This window comes from Parambassis ranga, chromosome 1, assembly GCF_900634625.1.
Source record: "Parambassis ranga chromosome 1, fParRan2.1, whole genome shotgun sequence".
In the NCBI taxonomy this organism is placed as follows: Eukaryota; Metazoa; Chordata; class Actinopteri; family Ambassidae; genus Parambassis; species Parambassis ranga.
The window spans coordinates 5,691,883-5,715,824 of NC_041022.1; the positions used below are offsets into that span (position 1 = coordinate 5,691,883).

At 41.9% G+C, this 23,942-nt stretch overlaps 3 protein-coding genes across 4 annotated transcripts in view; all 3 read right to left on the minus strand.

The window, feature by feature from the left end:
• cnnm2b (cyclin and CBS domain divalent metal cation transport mediator 2b) overlaps positions 1–5,765 on the minus strand; it is a 28,592-nt gene extending 22,827 nt beyond the window's left edge. The window contains exon 1 of the mRNA XM_028402347.1: positions 4,107–5,765. Within this exon, the coding sequence (XP_028258148.1) occupies positions 4,107–5,604 (1,498 nt within the window). The 5' untranslated portion in view covers positions 5,605–5,765. The remainder of the gene's footprint in view (positions 1–4,106) is intronic.
• A 601-nt stretch (positions 5,766–6,366) lies between these two features.
• Positions 6,367–11,370, minus strand: as3mt (arsenite methyltransferase). Its single transcript, XM_028398252.1, has 11 exons — positions 11,263–11,370; positions 10,971–11,019; positions 9,988–10,115; positions 9,755–9,905; positions 9,520–9,656; positions 9,366–9,435; positions 9,193–9,274; positions 8,992–9,123; positions 8,455–8,594; positions 8,210–8,332; positions 6,367–7,398 (listed from the first exon to the last, which is right to left on the minus strand). Exons 1-11 carry the CDS (start codon positions 11,277–11,279, stop codon positions 7,291–7,293), a joined length of 1,137 nt encoding a protein of 378 aa, XP_028254053.1. The 5' UTR covers positions 11,280–11,370; the 3' UTR covers positions 6,367–7,290.
• A 1,196-nt stretch (positions 11,371–12,566) lies between these two features.
• wbp1lb (WW domain binding protein 1-like b) lies at positions 12,567–23,614 on the minus strand. 2 transcript variants are annotated; one of them, XM_028398121.1, is made up of 4 exons: positions 23,258–23,614; positions 17,656–17,758; positions 16,059–16,220; positions 12,567–15,324 (listed from the first exon to the last, which is right to left on the minus strand). In XM_028398121.1, exons 1-4 carry the CDS (start codon positions 23,342–23,344, stop codon positions 14,492–14,494), a joined length of 1,185 nt encoding a protein of 394 aa, XP_028253922.1. In that variant the 5' UTR covers positions 23,345–23,614; the 3' UTR covers positions 12,567–14,491. The 2 variants fall into 2 exon arrangements, with proteins under 2 accessions (XP_028253922.1, XP_028254006.1); XM_028398205.1 differs by lacking the exon at positions 23,258–23,614 and adding an exon at positions 19,050–19,217.
• Between the last annotated feature and the right edge of the window lie 328 nt (positions 23,615–23,942).

Below are 23,942 nucleotides of genomic sequence, written 5' to 3' on the forward strand. Positions count from 1 at the left end.
AGCAGAGCACAGAGGAGAACATCAGCTAAGCCTCGCTGACACTGTTCTTCAATAAAGAGAATGGGCTTCTTTGTTAAGTTGTGTTTTGGAAAAACCTCTGACAGTGAGTTTATTCATGACTTTTATGTGCATGGATGAAAACAGTTATAACAGCTTGTGTGAAACTGACAAAAAGTTGCTACTGACAGCAGGTTGCTACAACAGCAGGTTCTGGCTTCTGTCTTAAAGCGCTCCCAACAGAGTAGACTCAGTTCATAAAAGAACTCAAACACTGGAAAATGTTGATTATTTTCTTAAATGATGTCCCAAAAGGCAAGAGAGCTGCCTCCTACACTGCTGCACCTGCTACATGCAAACACTAACCTTTAACAATTACATTCCACACAAGAGAAAATCTACTGCTCATGCCGACTCCTGTAACACCCTGTATAGTGAAATGCAGCTGATTTGAGGTAATTAGTTCTGATAAAGTGAGCGGCTGGCAAAGGAAATCTTGCTGAGTTCAAAGGGGGTGTCCCTCATCAGGAAACATTAAGTGTTCTTACCAACACCATGCCATTTAATCCCAACAGCGGCTGCACCAACCGTTACCAGGCAAACACTCCCAACAACACGCTTTCTAGACATTTCCTATGATACGATCCACACAAACACTCCGAAAGAATACAAACCATTTAAAGCTAAACACAAAAATGCTGTCAGAGTTTCAACAAAGAAGCCCAAAGAAGGGGGGGGGGGGGAGTTTCACTTTAAGACAACGTGCCGAGCAGAGAGACTGTGAAAGGCTGTAGAATCTGAATTAAGCATAGATTGGCCTATATTGCAGCAGTCGGGAAAGTAGTTCAAGACGTGCCAGGCGGCATGTAGGCTCCTCTACACCTGACTCTCAAAAAGAGAAATGCACATATACTACACAGTGTAGTAGATTTTTGGATTACTTTTCACATGTGCACAATGGCATCATATGATTAAACAGTATATTTGTGTCTGGCAGGCAACTAGAAAATGCACAGACATGTTTTTTAAGTCGGAGATTATAGGAAAAGTAAGCCTGTCTGTTGGGTAATAAGTGGTCTGCATTCCCAGATGAGTGTGTAACCTGATTTCTAGTGGATCCACAGAGCCAGTAACAGTGAAATTATCACGCATAACTCAATATGAGAAGGGCAGTGATTTTTTTTTTCTTCTTGGACTTGGTTTGGTCCCAAATGGCACACAGTGACTCCCTCATTAACTGGTAAACCTGCAGCTTGACAAGCAACCCCTGGATGACAGTAATTGTTGCAGTAGCGGAGAGAAAGAGCAATTAATGCTTGGGTCAGAAGTTTCCAGAAGGGTGTCCACCTGCATTAAAAAGCTCCCGCATGAGTCTGACTGTGACCCCTGACCTGTAAGGCCGAGTTAAAACTCTGTGTGTGCTGTGTGTAAGCCTGGATGAAAGGCAGAATAAGAATCACACTGAGTTATGTAATAAAAGTTTAGCATCATCACCTACGAATCCACAAAGAGAAAACAACCTTGTCACAAACTTCCACCGCAAAGCAACAGCAGCTGCTCCAACATGCTCTCTAATTATATGAGCGGCGTTTTTTTTTTTTTGTAACAGACTCCAGACGACTATGCAGCTCCGCAAGCGGCATCAAATTAATTAACAGTGACTTACAATACAAAGCACTTTGAACCAAGTGTGCACTGTGTACAGAGCCAGATTGACGGGAAACTTTGACCCCACAGCCCTCCCTACAACAATCACTTATGACTTCCATAAGAAGGCTGAAGGCGAATTCCCCCTGGTGAACAGCCAGTCTGCCTCGGCCACCGAATAACCGAGCAGGGTCAACTTATATGATGTCAACATCATTTTTGTAACTATAAAATATTTCGTTTGAAAAACTTTATCAAAACACAACTTTTTATACAATATGAATCATCACACTCACAAGTAAGAACACTGGAAGAAAAGTGTGCCACAGCTCAACAGGCTGATGACATTAATTATGGTACAACAACTTAATCCTGCTCCAAAACACATACCAGTGTTAGGAGTGTAGCTAGCAGATGCTAGGACGCTAAACAGGGAATGAGATGTGACACTCCTGGACATGTAGCATGAGTGTTGTGAGTAAAGCTTTGACTTTAATGAGTCAAAAACTTCAGATGTGGATATGATGGATAATATTCTTTATATAAATGTACACATACACATCGCTGAAAACTTGAGGTGGTACTGGTTAGCATAAACAAATATTATAAGAATGAGTGACAGAACAACTGGCGATGTTATAAAAAATACTGTTTAAATTAACTTTACAGGTTAATTATAAAACACATATCAATATATGGATAATATCAACTAGTATGGGCATAAACTCCAACTAAATTAATGTTGTTTTTGTAGCAACAGATACAAACTTGTTGCATAGTGGGAGTTAATTCCAAAGTAAAACATGAAATTCAATGTAATCATTTGACGACAATACACATTTAATAAAATCAACAGCCAGATAATGTGTATTTTTTTATGTATAACAAATGATCACAGACCTCTTACCAAGAGGGAATATCAATAAGTTCAATAACAAATACTTAATATTAATAAAAGTTTCTGGATCACTTAATTTAAGCTGATGATAATCACCAAATCTGTCATTTAATTTCTTGTTTAACTGGTTAATCTGATCCAAATAGCTGCAAATGAATGAGTCTGTGAAGGAACCAACCAAAGTCCTGCCTATTCAGTGAGTACGCACACACACACACACACACACACACACACACACACACACATGTAAAATGTTCAATAAAAAAGTTGCAACAATATCTTAACCTTCAGATGTTCAGTCACAACAAAGATACGGGGGTCATGTGTGTTATTAGCATTCTAATAATCTCACACGTGGCAGTACACTTCCTCTGTTTTCTCAGAAAAGTGGTGCGTGTCTGTAACTAGTCAGCTGTGATGAAAACAAACACCCCCCCCCCCCCAAATAGTATATTATGTAATGCTAACTGGCATGGAGAGCTACGCCTAATTTCTGGTAATGGAGCTCAATGATTTTTTCCATTTTCCCTCCAATTAATCCTCTTACAGTAAAGTGAATATTCCAATGAGCACGCAATGCATCAGTCATGCTGTTTCCACACTGTTTTACGTGTGTGTGTGTGTGTGCATGTGTGTGTGTGTGTGTGTGTGTGTCACTCCTATAGGTGAGGACCAAAATGTAAAGACACCACCATGAATAACTTAGTCAGAGGAAACAACAGACAGGTGGAGGTGGCTCTGCAAAACATCAGATAAAGTAAGGGTGAGGTAAGTATCTCTCACAAGCACCATGCGCATACAAACACACACACAACAAAACACACGAGGGTGTTAGAGGCTGTTATTCATTATCCACACGACTGCATTCCAGGGCCGGACAAAAGGAGTTATCGCCACCATCACTTAAGAGGCAAGTGCACAAGAGAGGCAGAGAGGGATTTAAGCAGGTTCTCAAACAAGATGCCCCCACCTGATAACCTCAGCACTGCTGCTGCACCATTCCCACATGTCCTGATGCATGTTCAAATCACAGAGAGAGAGGGAGAGAGAGAGGGGGAGATGAAAGAAAGGGGAAAGAGTGAAAAAAAAAAGTTGAATGAGAGGAGAGAGTGAACATTAACAATGAATGGAAGTGATGGAGAAAGATAAAGACACCTCCTCCTCCTCCTCCTCTTCACAGGAAGTGGCTGCCTCACTCCTGAGGCCCACACTACCCCACCTGTTCGCCTGCATCTCTTTTTCTTTCAGGGAAGCGAGTACACAATATTCCTCCTTTTTTGTGTAGCACCTTGTCTTGTTATTCCTTCTGCTGCTGTAAGGACTTATTTCCCCTCTGGGGATCTTATCTTATCTTATGTTTAATTCCTGAAATCAGGTTTTAAACATTTTGGAATCACTCACATGCAACAGGTCAGGCTGAGGCTCTTTACACAACTCACCTGTCCAGCCTTCTCCACAAAAGGGGAAGGAGGGAAGCCTAACAACGGACAAGATGTTCTGTGCAGAAGGTGTGTACTGAACTTTTTCCACACACAGAAGAAAACAGATGTTGTGTGTGTCTCACCTTTTTTAAACTCCTCCAGCATCGCATCCAGTTTGGTGTCATTGAACACAAAATGCAACGGGTGGCTGTAAAACCTTGTGATGGTTTTAAGAGGGGTGCAATCATCTGGATCCACGAAGGCCAGGTCTTTGACGAACAGCAGGTCCACTATGTTGGACCTCTCGCCCTCAAACACCGGGATGCGCGTGTAGCCGCTCTTCATGATCTCTGACATGGTGTTAAAGTCGAGGGTGGCATCCCCGGGGATCATGAAGCAATCTCTCAGCGGAGTCATCACATCCTCCACGGTCTTAGTCCTGAGCTCCAGCGCGCCCTGGATGATGTTCAGCTCCTCCTTCACCAGGTCGTTGTAAGGGTCCGTGACGCGCAGCATCTCCAGCAGCTTTTCCCGGTTGTACACGGTTCCTATCTCCTGTCCGAGCAGGTAGTCCAGCAGCTTGCTCACCGGGTATGAAGCGGGGAAGGTGAGCAGCATGAAGAACTTGGTGAGGAAGATGGTGTTGGCGCCCACAGCGAGGCCGTGCCTGGAGCAGATGGCCTGAGGCACGATTTCTCCAAAAATAACAATTCCAATGGTGGACATGACCACAGCGATCAAACCCGAGCCGGCGATGTCATCCAGCAGGATGGTCAGCGTGGTGTTCACCAACACGTTCCCGAGAAGAAGAGAGCAAAGCAGGTAATTCCCTTGACTCCTGACCGGCTCTATTTTTTTGGCGTAATTCTTCTCCCTCTCTGTGCCGCAGTTCTGGACTATCTGGAGCTCCATGGGGTCCAGAGCCATGAGACCCAGGTTCAACCCGCTGAACATGCCGGACAGGCACAGCAACATGGAGATGAAGATGACCTGGAGCCAGAAAGGCAGCAGAAACTTTTTCTCCTCCACCACTATGACTTTGGTGTCATCCCCATCGTGGTAGATCCAGGTGTTCTCCGTCCACGGGTCGTGCATCCCAGGCACGGCCGGAGTGGAGGTGGCGATGCAAAGGTAATATGCTTTACTCCTCTCCGTCTTTCGCAGAGGTTTGACCTCAATTTCAACTATTCCGGACGTTTTTCGATTCAGGATGATATTGGGCAATATAATTATATCCGAAGTCCTAATGCCGCAGGGATGCAAGCCGGACGAGTCCTCCTGGCTCTGGTTATCCCCCGAGGAGCTGTCAAGACTCCCCACCGCCCGGCTCCGCTCATGTTCCGTAAAAGCAATTTTGGACCAGGTCTCGTTGTTGATGTTCTGCCCGTACACCCTCAATTTAACTCGAGACCGCTCACTCACCCGCAGGTAGCCCTTATCCATGAAGGAAATGTCGTCCGTGTCCTCCAGTCGGAGCCCTATGATGACGGTCTCCTCGGACCCTTCCTTGCCACTTGTCGGGGTGACACAACAGCCAGTGACAGTTAAGAAAATCATCGTCAAAGCTCGGACCCGGTTTAGTGACGCCATTTTTGCAGCGGTGGGTGCCTGGGATAACGGATCTGCCATATTGATAACCATTGGCAACCAACCTCCTGAATGAAAAGGGCTTTTAAAAATCAGAGCCAGTCGGAGTCCGCCTTCATCTCCGCCCAGGGTTGCCGTGACTTGTGCATCGGGACCTGCTCGTTCCCACTACGTGTCCGACACTGATGCCTCGCGAGCGCAGGCTTACGGGCCAACTCGTGCCTCCCCTGATGTCCCCAAGACAGGCGACGGCGACGGCCAATCAAAAGGCTCCGCCGAGCGAGGAGGCGGGGCGTACGCTGCCTCCTTAGCCAATCACATTCCAAAACAAGTGTACCTCATGTTAAGAGACGGACAGGACTCTACTCGTGACTTCATAAAACAGATAATACTACACTAAGACATTAATTAGTAAACAAAACAAATACTAACTCATGTTAAATGCACCGTAAAACTCAGTATGACGTAGTATTTCTTTATATATGTTTAGCATTTTTATGGTATGTAACTTTTTTAAGTAAAGCACCTGCTATCTGTGGCCTCCCATCAGCGTTATTGTGGACGTGGATCCCTTATAGGCAAGCAAAGTTAAAGATTTGTTTAAAAAAAAAAAAGAACACATTACACTTGTAAAAATGTGTGAACAAACATTAAAAATGGTAGGCAATACAAATATTTAACAGATTTCTAACTAATTTCCCCTGCAGCAAAATAAAACCGATATTTTTGATTAATTCAGATGTTTTTTTGCATGTGTGTAAATGATCTCTGCATGTAATAAAAGTGTACTGACCCTATAAAGTATATTAGAGAGACTTAGCTGATTGGAAGTATTTATTAAGAAATATAATTAACATAAACATAATTTACAAGATAAAGTAAAAATGCAAAAACTGCTAAAATACTGTCTGAAATAACAATTACTATTAGTACAGAGGGGGTAATTTGTCCTGTTGACAGTGTGAGAGTGGAAAAATGAGCCAGAGAAGGAGTATTTTTCAAAGTTTTGGCTGATTGTTGGTCACTTGTGCCATGCCTGTTGTGCAATGAGAATTGCAGTTTGTGTGTTCTCCTTGTGCAGCCTTTCTCCAGGTTAATATACACCAGCACATTAAGATAATTAGTCATTTGAAATTGGCTGTAGGTGTGACGTGTGTAGTTAACCCTGAGACGCATGATCAACCTGCACAGTTTCACCTCAAGCTAGCTCCAGGCCTTAGAGACTCACTGCAGCAGTGTTGCCCAAAAACTGGTGACCCACTTTTTAAAAAAAGACGATTCACAGTGACCCAAATTACTAGAGGCTGTGTCTTTAAATCATGGTATTAACATTTCTGACCATGTTTTCTGTCTTTTATTAATATAGACCATCCATAAACACACTTTTTTTGTGTTTATGTTTATGTTTATGTTTGTGTTTCAATTTCACTACCGAAGGTGCAGATATAAACCATATGGAAGATATTGAGTAAATATATCCTCCAAATAAAATCTCCTGTGATTCACCTGTGGGTCCTGACCCAGTCTTTGCTCTATAGAAATAGTTAATGGTAAAAAGCTCAATCCTTTTAGATTAAGACTAAAATATGCATGAAACATCAGCAAGACTGATGTGTGTCGTTACATTCTAAACCTAAAATCTTTTTACAACAAGGCACAGCATCATTACATTAGGCATGATTACTTTTTGTGCATGGTAAGATGCAGAGCCTGTGTTTGTTAGTGCTTTCCCCACCACCATCATCTGCAGCATGATGCAGACTGTGTGCTGCAGCACCCCCCAGTGGCTGAACCTGAGCCCTGCTTGCCCAACTGAAGGACCAACTGGAAAGGATCCATGATGCCTTCCTGTATCAACAGTTCAAACAAGGGAGAAAAGCATTAGGACAGAACTCCCAGTTCCATTCATGTACCATTAAAAAAAAGTGAACACACATAATCTGTGATGGCAGAATACAAGATGAGGATTAAATTTCCTTCTCTACGCACAGTGCTGCTTTCCTCAGACACTGGTTGTTCATTAAATCAGCATTTCACAGTAGCTATGGCATTATGAGTGATACCAAAGGCTTTTTATAACTATTATCAGTGCAGTGTTGATTAGAGAAAAGTATCTTGGACCTGATTTTACATCACAGTGCAGTCCAAAGTGTAAAAAGATGGGACACATCCTGATAAATCTTCTAAATGCCCTGAATAGTAGAACAAAAGTGTCATCAGTGATTAATGGGTCACTGGGCCTATTTAAGAGTCTATATTAGTATTATTAGACGTGTGTGTTCACACATTGACCATGAGAACTGATAAGATGGCATTCCACCAGTAGAGAAGAGAACATTCCTGCCTGTTCAAGGTTCCCCAGCATGACTCCAAAGTCTGGTTATGATTCTAAGACAGCTGCTTGACCTTGTGCGTTTGGATGTGTGTGTGTGTGTGTGTGTGTGTGTGTGTGTGTGTGTGTATGTATGTTTTGAGTGGGTATGTGAGTGTGAGAATGTGCAGCAGGCGTCCTGGTGTGTCTGAGTCTGTGTGTTTGACAGTGGGGGCCTTCTGGGTGTGTCACACACTACAAATTGATACCAGAAACACACTGACCTCCTGCAAAGGACAAATCAAAGAAAGGCATGTTCACATCTTTAAATTTAAACATGTCACTGACCTTAGGACTGACTCCACAGGACCCACTGGGGCCCCCCGGTGGCCGGAAAGTGAAGTCATCTGCAAATCTAGAGTGTGTCAGAATGCTGGCTATGTCTCCGTCTACCTCCACCACTTCATTGGCCTGTTGAACAACACATCCACATCATTTACATTATGAGTGGAAGCAGAACACAACACACCTGCCACCTGAGTTTGGTTTCACACATATTTTAAACCTCTGAGCTGTGTGCAGGATGTACAGACCTTGAAGGTGTACTGACAGTCAAAGTGAAAGCTGTCCTCTGCCCCAGTGATGCTTCCATTATATATGACCTGAGAGGTCACTGTGCTGCCTTTAGGGGCCTTGAATAGGCGGTATGTGGCAGAGACAAACCTGAAGTCACCTGTACAGTAAAAGAATTATTATGTTTAATTTGTGTATTCAGTGAAATGAGACTTGAGGTACACTGCACCAAAGCAGCAAGGTTGAAAAAAATAGGCTGCCTGCTCCATTTGAGGCCCGTCAGTCAAAGCAGTCACACCATATCCCTCGATCCATTTTCTTAACCTGCTTTGTACTGTATTATGAGAGGCAGTGGACTACCCGCCTTAACCTAAGCAGGTATTATAAGGTCTAATGTGTTCAGAACATCCACTTGTCCACTATGTAGTCCACTGTGTGGTCTTGATTTAGCCTTTCTGTATTTTTGACCCACTCTAGTTACAATTCAACATCAAGCAGATGAATTACAACGTAAGAAAAAAAAACAGATAGAAGTCATAAAGATCACAGTGACAGACCGAGGATGTCCTGCAGTTCTTTGTTGTCCACGGTGACGATGCTGGCGGTAACCAGCCGTGGTGGGCAGAAGCCCACGTCCTCAGCCAGTCGTAGCAGGTCCTCCCACCAGAGTGCTCCACCAAGACACTCACCTGCCAAGAAAAACCGCACTCTAATATTCTGCTAGGTGTCTGTGATGTTACAGCATGTGTGTCACGCACCCCATAACACTTTGTGATTTTTAATTTCCTCAGTTAGTCTTCCACTGCTGTAGATATCACTGAAGTATAACTCACCACCATCCTAACAGACAACAGTGGGACAGTGGATGCATCACTGCACTAACATGTACAAAAATAATGATTTATTAATATTTAAAGAAAACACAGTTCACCTTAAGCACATTGTAAGCTTCAGTCAGAACCCGCCTCTTGTCTGGAGAGAGATTCACCACACAGTTGGAGCTACACAAGGGCAGAAAATTACCAATGATCATTGTTGTTTGTAATTAAAACTAAAAGCAATCAGAGATGAGAAGTGCATCTTACATGATGATATCAAATGAGCTCTTTTCCAGATCAGCCTCAGTTAAAGCCTCGATGTAGCCCTGGACAAACCTGACATTTGGCTTCTTGTAGCCAAACTCCTTCATATGGTAGTCCACATACGTTCGGGCCACTTCAAGCTAAGAAAAACACTTTGAGTCTATACTGGGGGTCTGGTTACTGCCACAATGTCATCATTTCACCTCAATACCAATACCAAGATGCTGATGTTCAATACCTGGTCCTCAGTCATATCAATTCCGGTGACATGGCCGTTCTCGCCCACCAGCTGACTCAGCATGTAGCAGTCCCTCCCACTTCCACTGCCCAGGTCCAGAATCCTGCAGCCATCCAAGCACTCTGGCACTACCAGACCGCAGCCGTAGTACCTGTGTAAGAGACACAAACACTCACTGCTTCCTGCAGCATGGATACAAGTACATTGAATGAGAGTAACAACAGCTCACAAACCTGTTAGTGACTTCAGGGTGTACATTTTTCAGAGCCTGGCGAATGAAGGCAGGGACTGGCTGGGCAGGAGCCACACAGGCATTACTCTTCAGGTCTGAGGTCTTCTTCAGCACTTTGCCATAATAATCCTGCTTCCACAGAGAAAATCTGGCAATGGTAGCTCCTCATCACACAGTCTTCATTTAACAAATGGCAGTTAGGCAAGCAGTGCAGAATTAAGTGTTTAATAAGACCAGACTGTAGAGCTGAGAAGTTATGGTTTTAATTTTAAAAAATCCTCAGTGGTCAAACTAATTACAGAAAGTTCTTTAAACTTTACACTTTTATAGAGAGAGAAATTAAGATGCACACACTGTGATATCTATAACAACACATGCATTTTTGAGGTCCATTTTGTCATTTGCATGACATATTAAATAGTATAATTACAAACGAATGCAGACTTCCTCCACACTGCAGGTTTATGACACAAAAAACACAACTGCATGCAGGTGTACATGTTGTGCTCGATAACAGGCCTGATAACAGGTTCACTGTCACTGACTTGCATTAAAGCATATCCATATCTCACTTTCTGTATTTATTTATGATATAAATACATATAAAATACATTTAAAAATAAGTAAAAACACATGGTTTTTATTAATAAGGCTCTGCCTAACTTCCTAACTTTAGTTAGTGTGTTTATTCAGTCAATTGATTCATTTCTACAATTATTTCAAATTTTTTGTATTTATGGATTAGTAGTTAATAGATTATAGTAATTATGTATTGTAAGAAATTTTGAAAGATACACATGGATAAATTAATATTTAGTCAGTATATTCATTGAGTTATGTTGTTATATTTTCTGATCCCAATATGTCTGCATTCATGAAATTTATTATTTAGTCCTACCATAGTGTTTTGACGGTGCAGGTAAGCTATGCTAAGCTAACCGGTTTATAGCACGTAGCATCATTATATTACATAAGTTACGTTACCTTCACGTCCACGTGAATACTGTTATCAGTGAAGCTTTTTGCACCCGCACTAAAAACACAGAGCAGGTTAGTTTTAGTTACACGGTACAGCATACAACTTATAAAGCTGCTACAGCTAATTAGCTGCTACAAGTACGTAATATTTACATGATATAACAAACGCTGTTTTTTATTTTAAAAAGTCACTGTTTACGTTGAGGGTGAAGGTTCAAAGCTGATCGACACGCAAACACACCCGATTTATTAGGCAACTTAAAAACACGTAGAGCCAGAGGAATCATGATGTTCTTACCTGTTTTTATCAGACATGGTTTAAAGTGTGTTTACAAAGTTGACTGTGTGTGTCGCAGCAGCTCGTCTGCTCCCTCTACTAAAACAAACCTGCAGTGGACAGTTACTTCCTGCTCAGCAGCGCCCCCTATGCCTCACTGTCTGCAGGCACACCCAACAGACAAACGCAGTCTTGAGCAATTGGAATTAAAACACACACACAGTGAATTTCCAGCATATTTAACTTAAGTTACAACTTTTATGTGACTGTTTACCATTTTTAAGAAATAAAAATTAAAAAAGGAATAAAACTAAAAGGCTTTGAGCTTAACGTCACAGTGATGCAATGTCCTCGCCATGGGGTCCCTCTAAGAATGATTTCCTTTACAAGGACCGGGACTTTTGACAAGACAAAATGCTTTAAGGGAAAAACCTCATGCAACAACAAAATAAGCCACAGACACCACCATCATTTTGAATTTAGTATGTTTATTGAACATACAAACTCTTTAGTTGTTGTAATAAATGGCTTATGATCAGAACATTCAAAGAGAAATGTGCAAAACACACACACACACATTTACATAGAAAGAAAAGTGTCTTTGGCAAGATGCCCCTGATCCTGTTAACAAAGAGTTAACCTACTGCACTGTTAGTCAAACGTACCCTTCACACAACTTAAGTCTCAAAAAGAAGTTCAATCTTCTCTCAACAGAAAACACACAAAATAAAAATAATACCCACAGTGGAAAAAAAATAAAATCTGTCCATTATAATAAAGCTAATGATTTCATACACATTATGAAAGCATCTATTTGGTTCTGCAATATAAAGTGGTTTTAAATTTGTATACAGTTCAGTTACTGTTTTAAAGGAATCAGCGGATATGAAAAATAGCTCATCTTTGTATATGTACCACAATTACACAATAACATCTTCTAGTACACAGAAAGCATCGACATGTAAAGCACTTCAGAGTGTGCTCAGGCTTCACTTAGCTTGTTAGTAGTTACATTTTCAAACTGTGCTGCAAGTGTTGGAGAATAAACCTGTTTGATTGTAATTGTGCTTTGCAGATACTGCAATGAAAACATATATTGTCTTGGCATGATGGCATGTGGGCGAGTGAAGGGACAAAATGCATGTTGTTTCTTAGAATTTTCTTAGAAAGTCCCAAGTTTCATAATTAGTGGCACATTCATCATCGGAGCCAAAGATCTGTGCTGATCCTCTGAAGTAACAACATAACTGTTTCGGACATTCTGCAATATTAAACATCTTTTCAATGTATTTTTAATGTATTTATGAAAACTATCCTCTAGTGTGTGAACAGTGTTTTTAATGTCTTTGTATGGTCAGTGCAGTGTTACACATATTGCTTGTTTAGTTGTACATTTAATCTTATCGTGTACCAAGAATTTTTTTTTTTTTGCGTCCAAAAACAATAACAGGTCTTGTCAGCAATATCCTGTTGTGCAAGCTCTTGTTTATATGAGATATTTAGATAATGAAAACACCATCCGACAGTTGTTTTATTACTTTATCCGTTTTTTTTTCTTTGCTTCTAAAGTCATTTTTCTTTCTTTATTTATTTTTGCACTCATCAGGTTGCAACTATGGTAACCTCTGATTTGCCTTAATGTGATAAATACTCACAAAGCATTTTATTAATAAGATAAAAACACAATGTTTAGAAGTGACCAAAACATTAGTGGTTGATTGACATAAACAGGTCTTGATACATGCACACACAGCTCAACTCTGTGAGAGATCAATCGCTTCTGTGGCGTTCCTGTTTTGTGTAATTGAATACTTTTAAGTCAGCTCTGACATCATCGCCGTGTCATCTGCTACCACTGAAGGAGGCTGCTCCATCAGCGCTGCTTCTTCTTTAGTCAAACAGTGCTGACAGGCAATTCCAATTACCCATGACAGGATTAAAACAAAAGCTCCCACTCAAACTGCTCAAACTACACAGGCTGGCAAAGAGAGCTGAGGAAACCGCTGTATATTTTGGTGAATATCACCCTAGTTCAGCTGACTAAATGCCACAAAAATGTTGTTATATGTGTCATGAAAGCTGGACATCCAACACTAAAAGTGTGTATGTTTCTGATATTTCTACTGTGAAGCTGGTGGAGGTGATAATCTACAGAGGTGACTGACACAAACTCTTGAGGTCTGACGTTGCCCATCTCGGGTGTAATCTCTAATAAGCTTTACATTCTTTTGGTTTTTGGTACCTGCTTTCTATGCATCTTTCAAAATTTACCAAAAAGATCTGCATTTTTTTTTGGATAGGCACATACTACAAACATTCAACAAATTAAGATTAAAAAACGATTGTATGACGTAAATCTGTTGCATTCCCTACAAACAATTCACACAGATCCATTTATTTTTTTGTATAAACGCTGCAACCACATCGTTAAACAACTAATCATGTGCTGCAATTTAAGACTACACTGTTACGAAACTAAGCATTTTCTGTTTGATTGGTTTTGTTTTTGCTAAAAGTTTCTTTTTTTATTATTAAGATAAATACATTTTGTGCAAAATAGGAACACATGAAGGTTTGTTAATGCACTTACTCCTTCCTACACTTCCGTATCACTAGCGATGCTGCACAAACAGACACAAGGCAAAGCGGTTTTTAATTGCTGAAGAAGCACTTGAAAAGCTAATGGGACGTCCCACACAGTCTTGTTCTAATGTCCCTGTACTGTATCAGCTTGTATTAACACACACTCATTCAAAATGTTCCTGCTGTGTATGTGTGTGTGTGTGTAGTTCACTGCCTGCAGAACTGTTGTGAGCACCTATTGAGGACAGCTGCATTCATCATAGGCAGTGAATGTCCTGTCCTGACATCACAGCTTCAGCTATCCAGTCTGTTCACTGTGTCAGTAGCTTATGTTGAATGAGAAGAATAACTGAAGGACTGTCTGTGTGTGTGTGGTGAGATGAGTCTCAGTTGCCACAGGCTGTTAAAAGGCTTGTGCTGCCCAGATAGTAAGACCCAGATTACACAGGTTAAGGCCACAGTTCCAGTGTGGGGAGCAACGGGCGTCAACGGTTGGAACTCAGTGACTTGTTAGCTGAGATCCAACTTGCTGCTCCCACACCCATTTTATCTAAGATGCGCACATTGATAACAATACTCACTTAGAAAGACATGGAACACTTGCTTGGATACATAAGCAGTGTAGTGCTCTGCTTCCCTCTGTGTTAAAGGTCTGTTAGGTGTGTTTTCAGCCCTGCGGCTCGGTGCTGGTGCTGTGGGCTGGGCCCTCCTGCTCATTGATGGTGTGGAGGAGGAGGCATACGGGAGGGTGGAGCGAGCCACCGCCTATGTGGTGAGCTGGCTGTGGAGTTCCTGATGGGCCACGCCCTGCCCGCCTCTCCAGCACTCCCAGCGCCTGCTCCTCTTCCACACTGAACGAGGCCTGATGACCACAGCTGTCGCAGAAGTCACCTGCCTCCTCTTCCTCCTCCTCTTCATCATCTACCTCTCGCCCCAGCAGGCTCTGAAGCTCCCTCAACTCCTTGCCTTCCTGGCCTGTCCCTCCAGCTCCGCTACAACCGTTGCTCCCACGTGTGCCGCATACACACACCTCAATCCCAGAGTCCCCCGTGAATCGCCTCCTCCTTCCATTGGGTAACCGCTCTTTGTCCTCAGCACCTCCCTCTGACAGGCTGAGATCCTTTAGCAGGGGATCCTTGCAGGAGTCATCCCCACTCCTTTTCTCCTGGCTGCTGAGTCCCTCCCTGTTGAGCCCATCTGACATCAGTATCACGCCTGAATCCTGTGCTGTTTGTGTGGGTTTGTTGTCAGGCTTCGGCCTAAAGTCTAAGGTGGGAGGCTGTGGCTCCTCTATGCTGGGTCTGCAGCACAGACTGTCAGAAATTGGGGGCACTGAAGAGGGCTGGATAGCTGGACAGTGTCCCTCCTGCTGCTCAGGAGCTAGTGGACTAGAAACCACTGATGATGGACCTGTGTGTAAGGCACTGTAAGGAGGTGGAGGAGTCGGCGGCCGGTTGACCACCTCCTCATAGTCAGGCAGCAGATAGTTTGGGAGAAACCCTGAAGATAAAAAGGTGAGAATAAATGTTTCATGTTACATAACAACGTATCTTTTACATAAACACTTGAATTGCTGTGACCTCGCTGAACCTCTCACACCACTATTATAATAGTAGGGGAAACGGGGGGAGGAATGTGACAAAACAAGCTAATTTCTGGGTCAATTCTGCACTGAGGGCTGCTACAGCACTGTGTGAGATGGTGTTGCAACACTGGCAAGGTACCAAGAGAGCAATGCTGGCCGTTTCCTGAAAACTGGGGCATGCAAACAGCCAAGGTTTTGACGCTGTGTGAAAACGTGGATGGGCCTCAGTGCAAACATTACATCCGAGCCAGGCACCACCGCTTCGAGTCAGCAACAAGTGTTCTGTTGCCTAGTTTGATGCAACTGGAAATATACTGACAAGAAATAGGATGTTTCTGTCAAGCAAACAAAAAAGTTAGTGGACAGGATTATATGTGTGTGAGCTGCTGGGAAAGTTTATAACGGGGTTAAAATGCAAAGCTTCAGTCAAACAGACTTCATGTTCAATTAGTTTACATACACACATTTTCATCAGGCATGACTGAATTAATGTTTTTTAGTAAGAAAAGCAGACAACCACGCTAAACTAAAGTGTCTGCAGAAGAAAGAGGACACAGAAAGGAAGGTGTTAAATTGCAGCGAAGTGTTTACACGGACACTGACTTCATCATTCATCGAATGGTTTGTGTGTTTGAGAAGTAGATCTTACTGAAGTAAAAGGGCACAGAGGGATAGTTGTGTGCTTCCCGGTAAGCGATGAGGTTGATCTCGTGCTGCCGTTGTTGCTGCTGCAGTCGGTGTTTGGTGCGGCGATGGTGACACACACAGCAGCAGCTCAAAATGAATATGATGGCCCACACCAACCAAAACCCTGAAGATAAGATGAAGACAAGCAACAAACTTATGTTGACATGTCCACATTCTTGCATACTGTGTGCACTTTTTATGGCACAATCAATCGTTACCATCACTAAGAGGTCCATTCTGTACCCAGAATTTTTGACACCTTTGTCACAAGAATCCTCTGATCCCTAACTTGGGAGAAATATTTAATAGATGTGGTGAAATATTCTAGACCAACCTCGTACCAGAAGAAACTGTTCCCAAGTAACAGATTCTCATAAGAGGACAAGAGTTAAAATACAATTAGAGGGGGAAAAAACAGCTTCTGTGGCATAAACACGGACAAAAACTTGCATCTGTTTAGGAACAATAAGTGCTTTTACCACATAATGAGAAGTCCTATTTTTTCTGCATAGGAGTTATCTTTGGAACTCTAACTTCTAGACTTCAGTCTAAGCAGCAGCATGGAACAAAAACTGTAGAGTTATTGTTTACTGTGTTTTTGACGACCACTGCATCATCACAGAAATATGTGGGGAACTTCACTTCAAGGACTGCACATCAGGGCAGCTTCTGTCTCAGGAAAACAAGAATGTAAACCACATAATATGGTACCGAGTACATGTCTGAGGGTGCTGTGCAGTCACCAGTACTGAACGTTCTCTCTCTGGTAGACAGTTAACAGCATGTCCCACGCCTCATGGGGGATGTTTTAGTCAGTTCTTGCCAGCATAGTTGAATATTTTGTGGCAGGCCACGCCATGTTCTTAGTCAGGTCATTGGTAAATAGTTAATGTAATACGAGTCTGTGTGATGCCAGTTTGAAGGTTGCTTGTTTCTAGGAACTCACAATTGATGGCCATACCCCACCTTTGTCCTTGAAACAACCTTTCCACTAACTAGAATTTGACGAGACTTGAATTATCCAGCAGAACTTAAAGGAGTATTCCAACTCTATTTGTCAACAGCAAAAATAGACAGAGGTGTCTTAACTGCGTTAGCTTACTGCAGATATAATTTTACTTCATCTCTGGCTGAATCCACATTGCCAAGATGTTTAGAGCATCTTTGGATCCACAGAATAAAAACATTTATATTATTTAATACAGTAAGCCAGAAAAAGTTCACTTCATGATAAAGTGTGCCTGATATGTACACTCTCACATACACAGCTCCTCCAGAATATTGGAAGGGCCTTAACTGTTGGAGGTCCAGCAGCTGCACCTTCTACCACACAGCTGAAAGTTGCTGTGAACCTCAATGAACTTTCATCGGGGCAACAAAATGACTGGTTTAATAATTTAGGATTCCGGTATTATGAGCGTGAGAGGACTTGTTATTGGTGGTTGTGTCATTGTCGTCATTGTGTCTTTGTAGACCATCCACAGTAATAGTTAATAATAGAGAGAGGGCCAGAATGGGTACATACAAATATGAATATTAAAGACAAATAGGACACTTACACCAGAGCTCGTAGTAGTAGCTGCAGCACTGGGACTCTCCGCAGCAGTGTCCGGACTCACAGATGTAGCTCTGGTTGTTAACACCTTCACAGTGCAGCAGGCTCTGCAAGACAAGCATAAGAATCGCTGCCACTTTAACAGGAATGTATGATCAACAGCTCAGCTTTACAAAAATAAAAAACATCTCAAGCAGCGGTACCAAAAAAGAACCCCCGCTTTCAGGTTTCATGTTTATTTCCCTTACTGTGAGCCACACTGAGGACATTTAGAGATGTTTTTTTACATTGTTTTTGACAATAGAGCTCTTAAATAACCTGGAAGTAAAGATAAAGATATATTTAACACATAAAAACCTAATCTGGGATATATTCACTCTATTATATTGAGCTATTTTAACTACCAACTTATAGTAAGGTTGCTGATTTGGTTCATTTCTAGAGATTGGGATATTATGGCACAAAGAAGATGTGATCTTTATTTACTGCTATAATTTGAGCTCTGTGATAACTTAACAGCATTGACCTTCCACTCCATCTTTGTACCTTTTCACACCAAAAGAATCCCAGACTGGGTGAGTGGAAGAGGCAAGTAACCTGCAGCCTGAAACTAAAGACACTAAATTAAACCATTATTCATTTCATTATTTATATGGAACTTGCATGCACGTGTACACATTACACATCAGAAGGTCATTTTCATACTAATATCCCACAATGCAATGTGCAGAGAAAACAGATGCACTACTCACACCTGCAACAAAGATCTAAATATTATAAATAATTCTTACAAACCAATTACAAAAAAAAACAGACCAAACAAACGAGCATGTTGTGTTTACAGTTAGTATGTAACAAATATTTTTAAAGACTAATCCTGACCTCTGATCCAGAATAATTATGACACTGCAGATATCCAGCAGCCAACATTTATACTTAGCTATGACTCTGAAATAAACAAGTCCAACTTGTGCTGGTAAGCCTCTAGAATTTCATTAGTGTTTAGGGCCCGTATCAAGTGCAAATGTTTGACTCACAGCCAGCACAAACCCACTCAGTAAGTTGCTCAAGATCTAAAAAAACCAATATCAACTTCTTAAAACTCTATCCAAAGTCACAGCCAAAAACACTCGATATCAGCAGGACTGCTTTATGTTTTAACTGTCAATACAGAGAAAAAGTTAACCTCACAAAACCTGTTGTTAATATCAATGAAAACTAAAGTAGACAATGATCAGAACAGATACATCAACAGATTGCCCAAAAACAAGAGAGCACTGTAATCATAACCTTCATGAGACACATTTATGGATGTTTCCTAGAGGATCCCTTGGATGTTTTATAGTTTTGCTTAATGATTAGCTAAACAAAGCTCTATTTTTTCTCTCTATAGATTACCAGTGCAGGTCCAAGATTAAGAGGCATGATGATCCAGGGTCCAAAAATCCCAGACAAGTCCTCTCTACCTCATGGGTCATTATCCCATAGAATGAAAAAAGTCAAACACCTCGCAGACATACTCTCACTCCCTCTCTCCCTCTCTCTTTCTTTGTCGACAGACCCTCCACACACACACCCACACACCCACCCACACCCACCCACACACACACCCACACACACACCCTCACCCCGCTCCAGTCAGGTCCAAACAGTGGACAAGGATTGCTTTACGGAAATTTCCAAGCAGCAGTGGGGAGAGCGAGCTTCTAGCTGGGCTGCGGCATGATAATAAGGTGTGCAGAGCGGTGAGAGGTGTGTAAAGTGTGAGGCACAAGAAAAGCACCAAGAAAACCAGACACAGAGCAGCGACACAGGAATGACTCAACAACAACACCGCTGATATAAAAACTGCAGCCAGAACCACAAACCTGACAGCTCATCGGCTGTTATCATGTTTTTAAATAAAATGCAGCTCAGCACAGTGTGTAATAGTCACATGATGTCCTGTTTCTTTATGATAACTTCAGCTGTTTTCACTGACCTACTAACTACTCTCCACCAAATGCTCTGAACGTCTCAGGCCGGGCCCTGTGTAGCAGCTCAATGCAGACGACAATCTGGTTTGTTTGTGTCTTCGGCCAAGGATTTTTACAGAAGAAAAGCTCCAACTAATCTTTAACATGAATGTGAATATAACTCGCGCTGTTGGTGATGTCACAGTTAAACCTGAAAAACACCGAGATTATCCTGACTTCTAACTTTATACTTATTTTGACAGTGACCAAGCAAAGAATCCAGACTGGATTCCCCTGTCTCCCTGTCCAAGCAGCTACAGCGAAAACAATTCACCTCCCTCATCCCGTACTACCAGATTAAAGGCAGATTTGGTTACTGAAACTGATATTATTTAATGCATTAGAAAATAATCAACCCTAATAATGAAAAGCTGCTGAAACGAGCAGCCACTCAAAAATCTCCCGGTGACTATCAGATACTGTTCCTGGAGATAAGTGGCTGAGGTTCTTTGTTAAGTCCTGACTGCACATTCAGAGTTGATCCACTTAGCACAACTTGGATAAGTGTCAACCGATGCACAAAAAGACCTCTGTGACCTCTGGTTTATTATTTTGCCCTGCAACAAAGAAAGGTGCTCTTTCATAGCCGTCAAGGTTATGCAGAACAAACACTGCAGAAGCATCTGCAGCAAGCCTGGATGCCATAAATCCTCTCCAAGAAATTTCAACAGCTGAGAAGGAAGGCTTAACTCGTTTTATCTCCATCCATGGAACATACAGTGTGTTTGCACAAAGCTTAAAACTTCACTTTGAGATACAGACTTTGTTTGACAGAGAGTTACAAGCACGTTAACCCAGAGCATTTATGACTGACTGAGGCCTGAAGTCCTGTAAGACCGACTAAGTTAGATCTACCAATGTCACCTTGTGTTCACATTCAAAAAAATTGTCATTTCATGGTCACAGATATACACATAAAGAACATGATATGGCCGAGCACCACCGCAGTTAATAGTTGTAAATTTTTTGTGTTTTCATGTTTGATAGATGATGATAATACCTGTATTATAGGCAATTATTAATTATTATAGGACTTTTGAAAAGTGGCTTTGAGGGTCTCTGTCTGATGGCTGCAGCCATCACCATCTTGCCAGGGTCTGAGTCGTCCTAACCCCTGGTAACTCACCATCAATGACTGGCTTCACATCTCAGCCCTGATAGTAGCCGCTCTGGGATAACCCAGTGATGGAATATATCATAATAATGGAACTGTAGGAGGCAATTAAACTATTAAACCCCTCCATCATCATCTTCAACTTGCGGCCCGCGAGCCATTTGCGGCCCACTATTTTGTGGCCCCCCATTTGACATCAAAGTTTAGTGTTATTGCGGCCCGCACATTTTTCTCACACACACTCATTCGCTGAGGCTTGTCCTGTGTGTTTTATATTGTTTTATCACTTATGGGCTACCGGCACATGACAGCTTCTGGTGGTGTTTGTTGACAAGTTAGCCAACTTAGTCACGTGGTTGGTTGATTAACTAAGATTAACTATGATTAACTAAGAGGTTCTGAGGTTCTATGTTCTGAAGATCTGTTCATGTTCTGACCTGTAATTAGTAAAGACTGAGAAGATTGGACCAGTTGTACTTTTTTGGAATATTTGAAACCCTTTTCTTTATGTGGAATACTTGATGCGGCCCAGACTCTACCCCTAGCGGCCCCCAAGGTAAATTGAGTTTGTGACCCCTGATTTACAGGAACAAAAACGTTTAGTTTGCCCACTCTGTGTTACTGTAGAAACATGGCAGTTTGTATGTAGAACAAAATATAAAATAAATATACCATATTCCATTCCTACAACTTTGACCACGTAATGATTTTAATAACTCCCATTTTGAACTGATGGGGACTCGTGTTGACCAGCATGTCTGACAGTAATTTCACTATCAGACATTATGTAAGCGATGTGTGATCACTCGATAAAGATAAAAGATAGCTGACGGTGTTCTGTATGGAGTATCAGAGGTGTGAGTGCAGGCTGCAGAGACAGCTTTAGGCATTGTAGTCTACCTATTGTGGGCCATCATCTTAACATGGACCAACAAATGACACAATTCTGCTTTCAGCAGTGTAAATACACAGCACTTTCTAACTGTATGGTTTATGCACATACCCCATGCACTAATAACATAAAGACACAGCACGAGTCACCTCATGTGAGTGAGTAAATTAAGCATTTTATTTTGTATTGACTTAAAGAATCAGATTATGTTTTAGCCTATTCATTACTGACAAAAGTATTAGGCTGCTATCCTATTTGAAATCATGTACTAGTATGACAACTAATATTGACTATTATGTATTTTCTCTGGTCAGATGGGGCAGAGTAACAAATGTTTTAAGTCTAGATTATTAAGAAGCTCTTGAAATGATGTATCACACTATAATTTCTATTCAGTCCACCCTAATAAGATGCATTAGTGATGCATCCTTGAGCCTGTAATCTGCAAAAACACAAAATATCAGAACTGAATCTCCTGCTACTAATAAGAAATTCTCCATGTGCAAGCCTGATTTTGTACAATGCAAGTCTGTGGCGTCATACAAATAAAGACCCCAATACTCGCATCATGTGTGTTATTAACACTAAACATCCACATAATCAGTATAAATGATAGCATCACTAGCTAAAATAATAAATGTGTTCTAATTCTGCTGCATCCTTTGAAATAATTCTTAAAAGTGCAGCCTGTGTAATGGTGTGCCACATTTGAAGCAGCCTTAACAATAAGACAGCCTCATCTCACCACTGTGATGCAATGGGTTCTAAAAAGCATCTTTTTAAGGATGGAGAGCTTATCCTGGTGTATATAGTGATAAGAAACACACCAGTGTGTTGCATTATATGGACAAAACATGCACAAAAAATTCAAATGATGATACAATAATAGCTGATTGTTGTAGCATATTCCCTTTGACATACACAAACTATTTTTTGACAAAGGATTGTGTCTGTTCAGAGGTTACACTGTCAGTTCACAATGACACCAGCTGCTGTCCTTTAACTTTATAAATAATCATTATTCATCACTACAGCACTTTATATGATCATACTCATTATTACAGAGGATAGCATTAGCAGATGGCCTAATGACAGGCTGTACTGATATAAGATTATAATGATGGCCATGTAAACAGTGACAATAATGTCTGACATTACTCTGACACAGCCTGGGCTACTTTTTTCATGTGTTAGCTAAAGTATTGAGTTATTCTGTGTAACCGTGCGTCTGCATTCGCACCTGAAGAACTGCTTTTGGTGTTTATACAACTCACGTCCGGCTAAAATGTCAACCCTGAACCATAAACACAACACAGCAAGGCCCAAGCTCCCCAGTGTCTCGGTGCTAGGTGCGTTAGCCGCCGCAGCTAACACCGAACTTAGCAAGAATGCTAACATCTCTCTTGGAAAGCACAGCAGAAGTTTATAGTAATCGATATCTAACTACAATAATTACAGTGTGTCACCAAAGCAGCTGAGCTTGTTGTAAAACATCAAAGTTGGACAGTTTGCTAACTTAGCCGTGGACTTTAGCAAGCTAACACCTCCATGAGAGGGAGGCTTGTTTTGAAATGCTCAACCTTACCCTGTCTGCTGCGGACTCGGTAGGGGGCACAGAGCCAACAGCGTGCAAAAACAGTCCCATTTTAAGCCCCGACCATACGCCTCTCATTCCTCCGAAAAACAGCCGCTAAGGCTACGGGAAACACATAAGCCTGTCCGAATATCCTCAACTTATTTCGCGGCCCTTGTCGTATTGTGAGGCCGCTGTATGCGCCGCCTCCCCTGCGTACACATTTCACCAAAGGACAGTGCTGGTGCAACTGGTTGCAGTCGGTGCCACTGGCTGATACAGCTGTTACACAAGCCGTTCCTACAGCTCAGGCACTCTGCCTCGGTCAGCTGGGTGTGGCGTGGTCACCTCGACCCGATCCATGTGCGCAACGTGATGGGCGTTCAGTTCCGTGGATCATAACTGGTTTTGCGGACTGACCGTCGATTGGACAGTCCGGCCCAGCTGGGAAAAGCCCGACCAATCAGTGATCGGTGCGTCTCTAGTGCATGGCCTTGTTATCATCCTGAGTTCTAGCAGATACATAGAACACATGTTCAAAAGTCCCTCTCCATAACTCCCTATAATGCAGTTTTCAAACTTAATTTTTTTTACTTTATCAAATGCCCCATTTAATGTGAAAAGTGGTGGAAAAGACTTGACAGCTTGTTAGGGAAAATAAGCAGTAAACAAAAAATTTAAAATAAAATTAATGGTT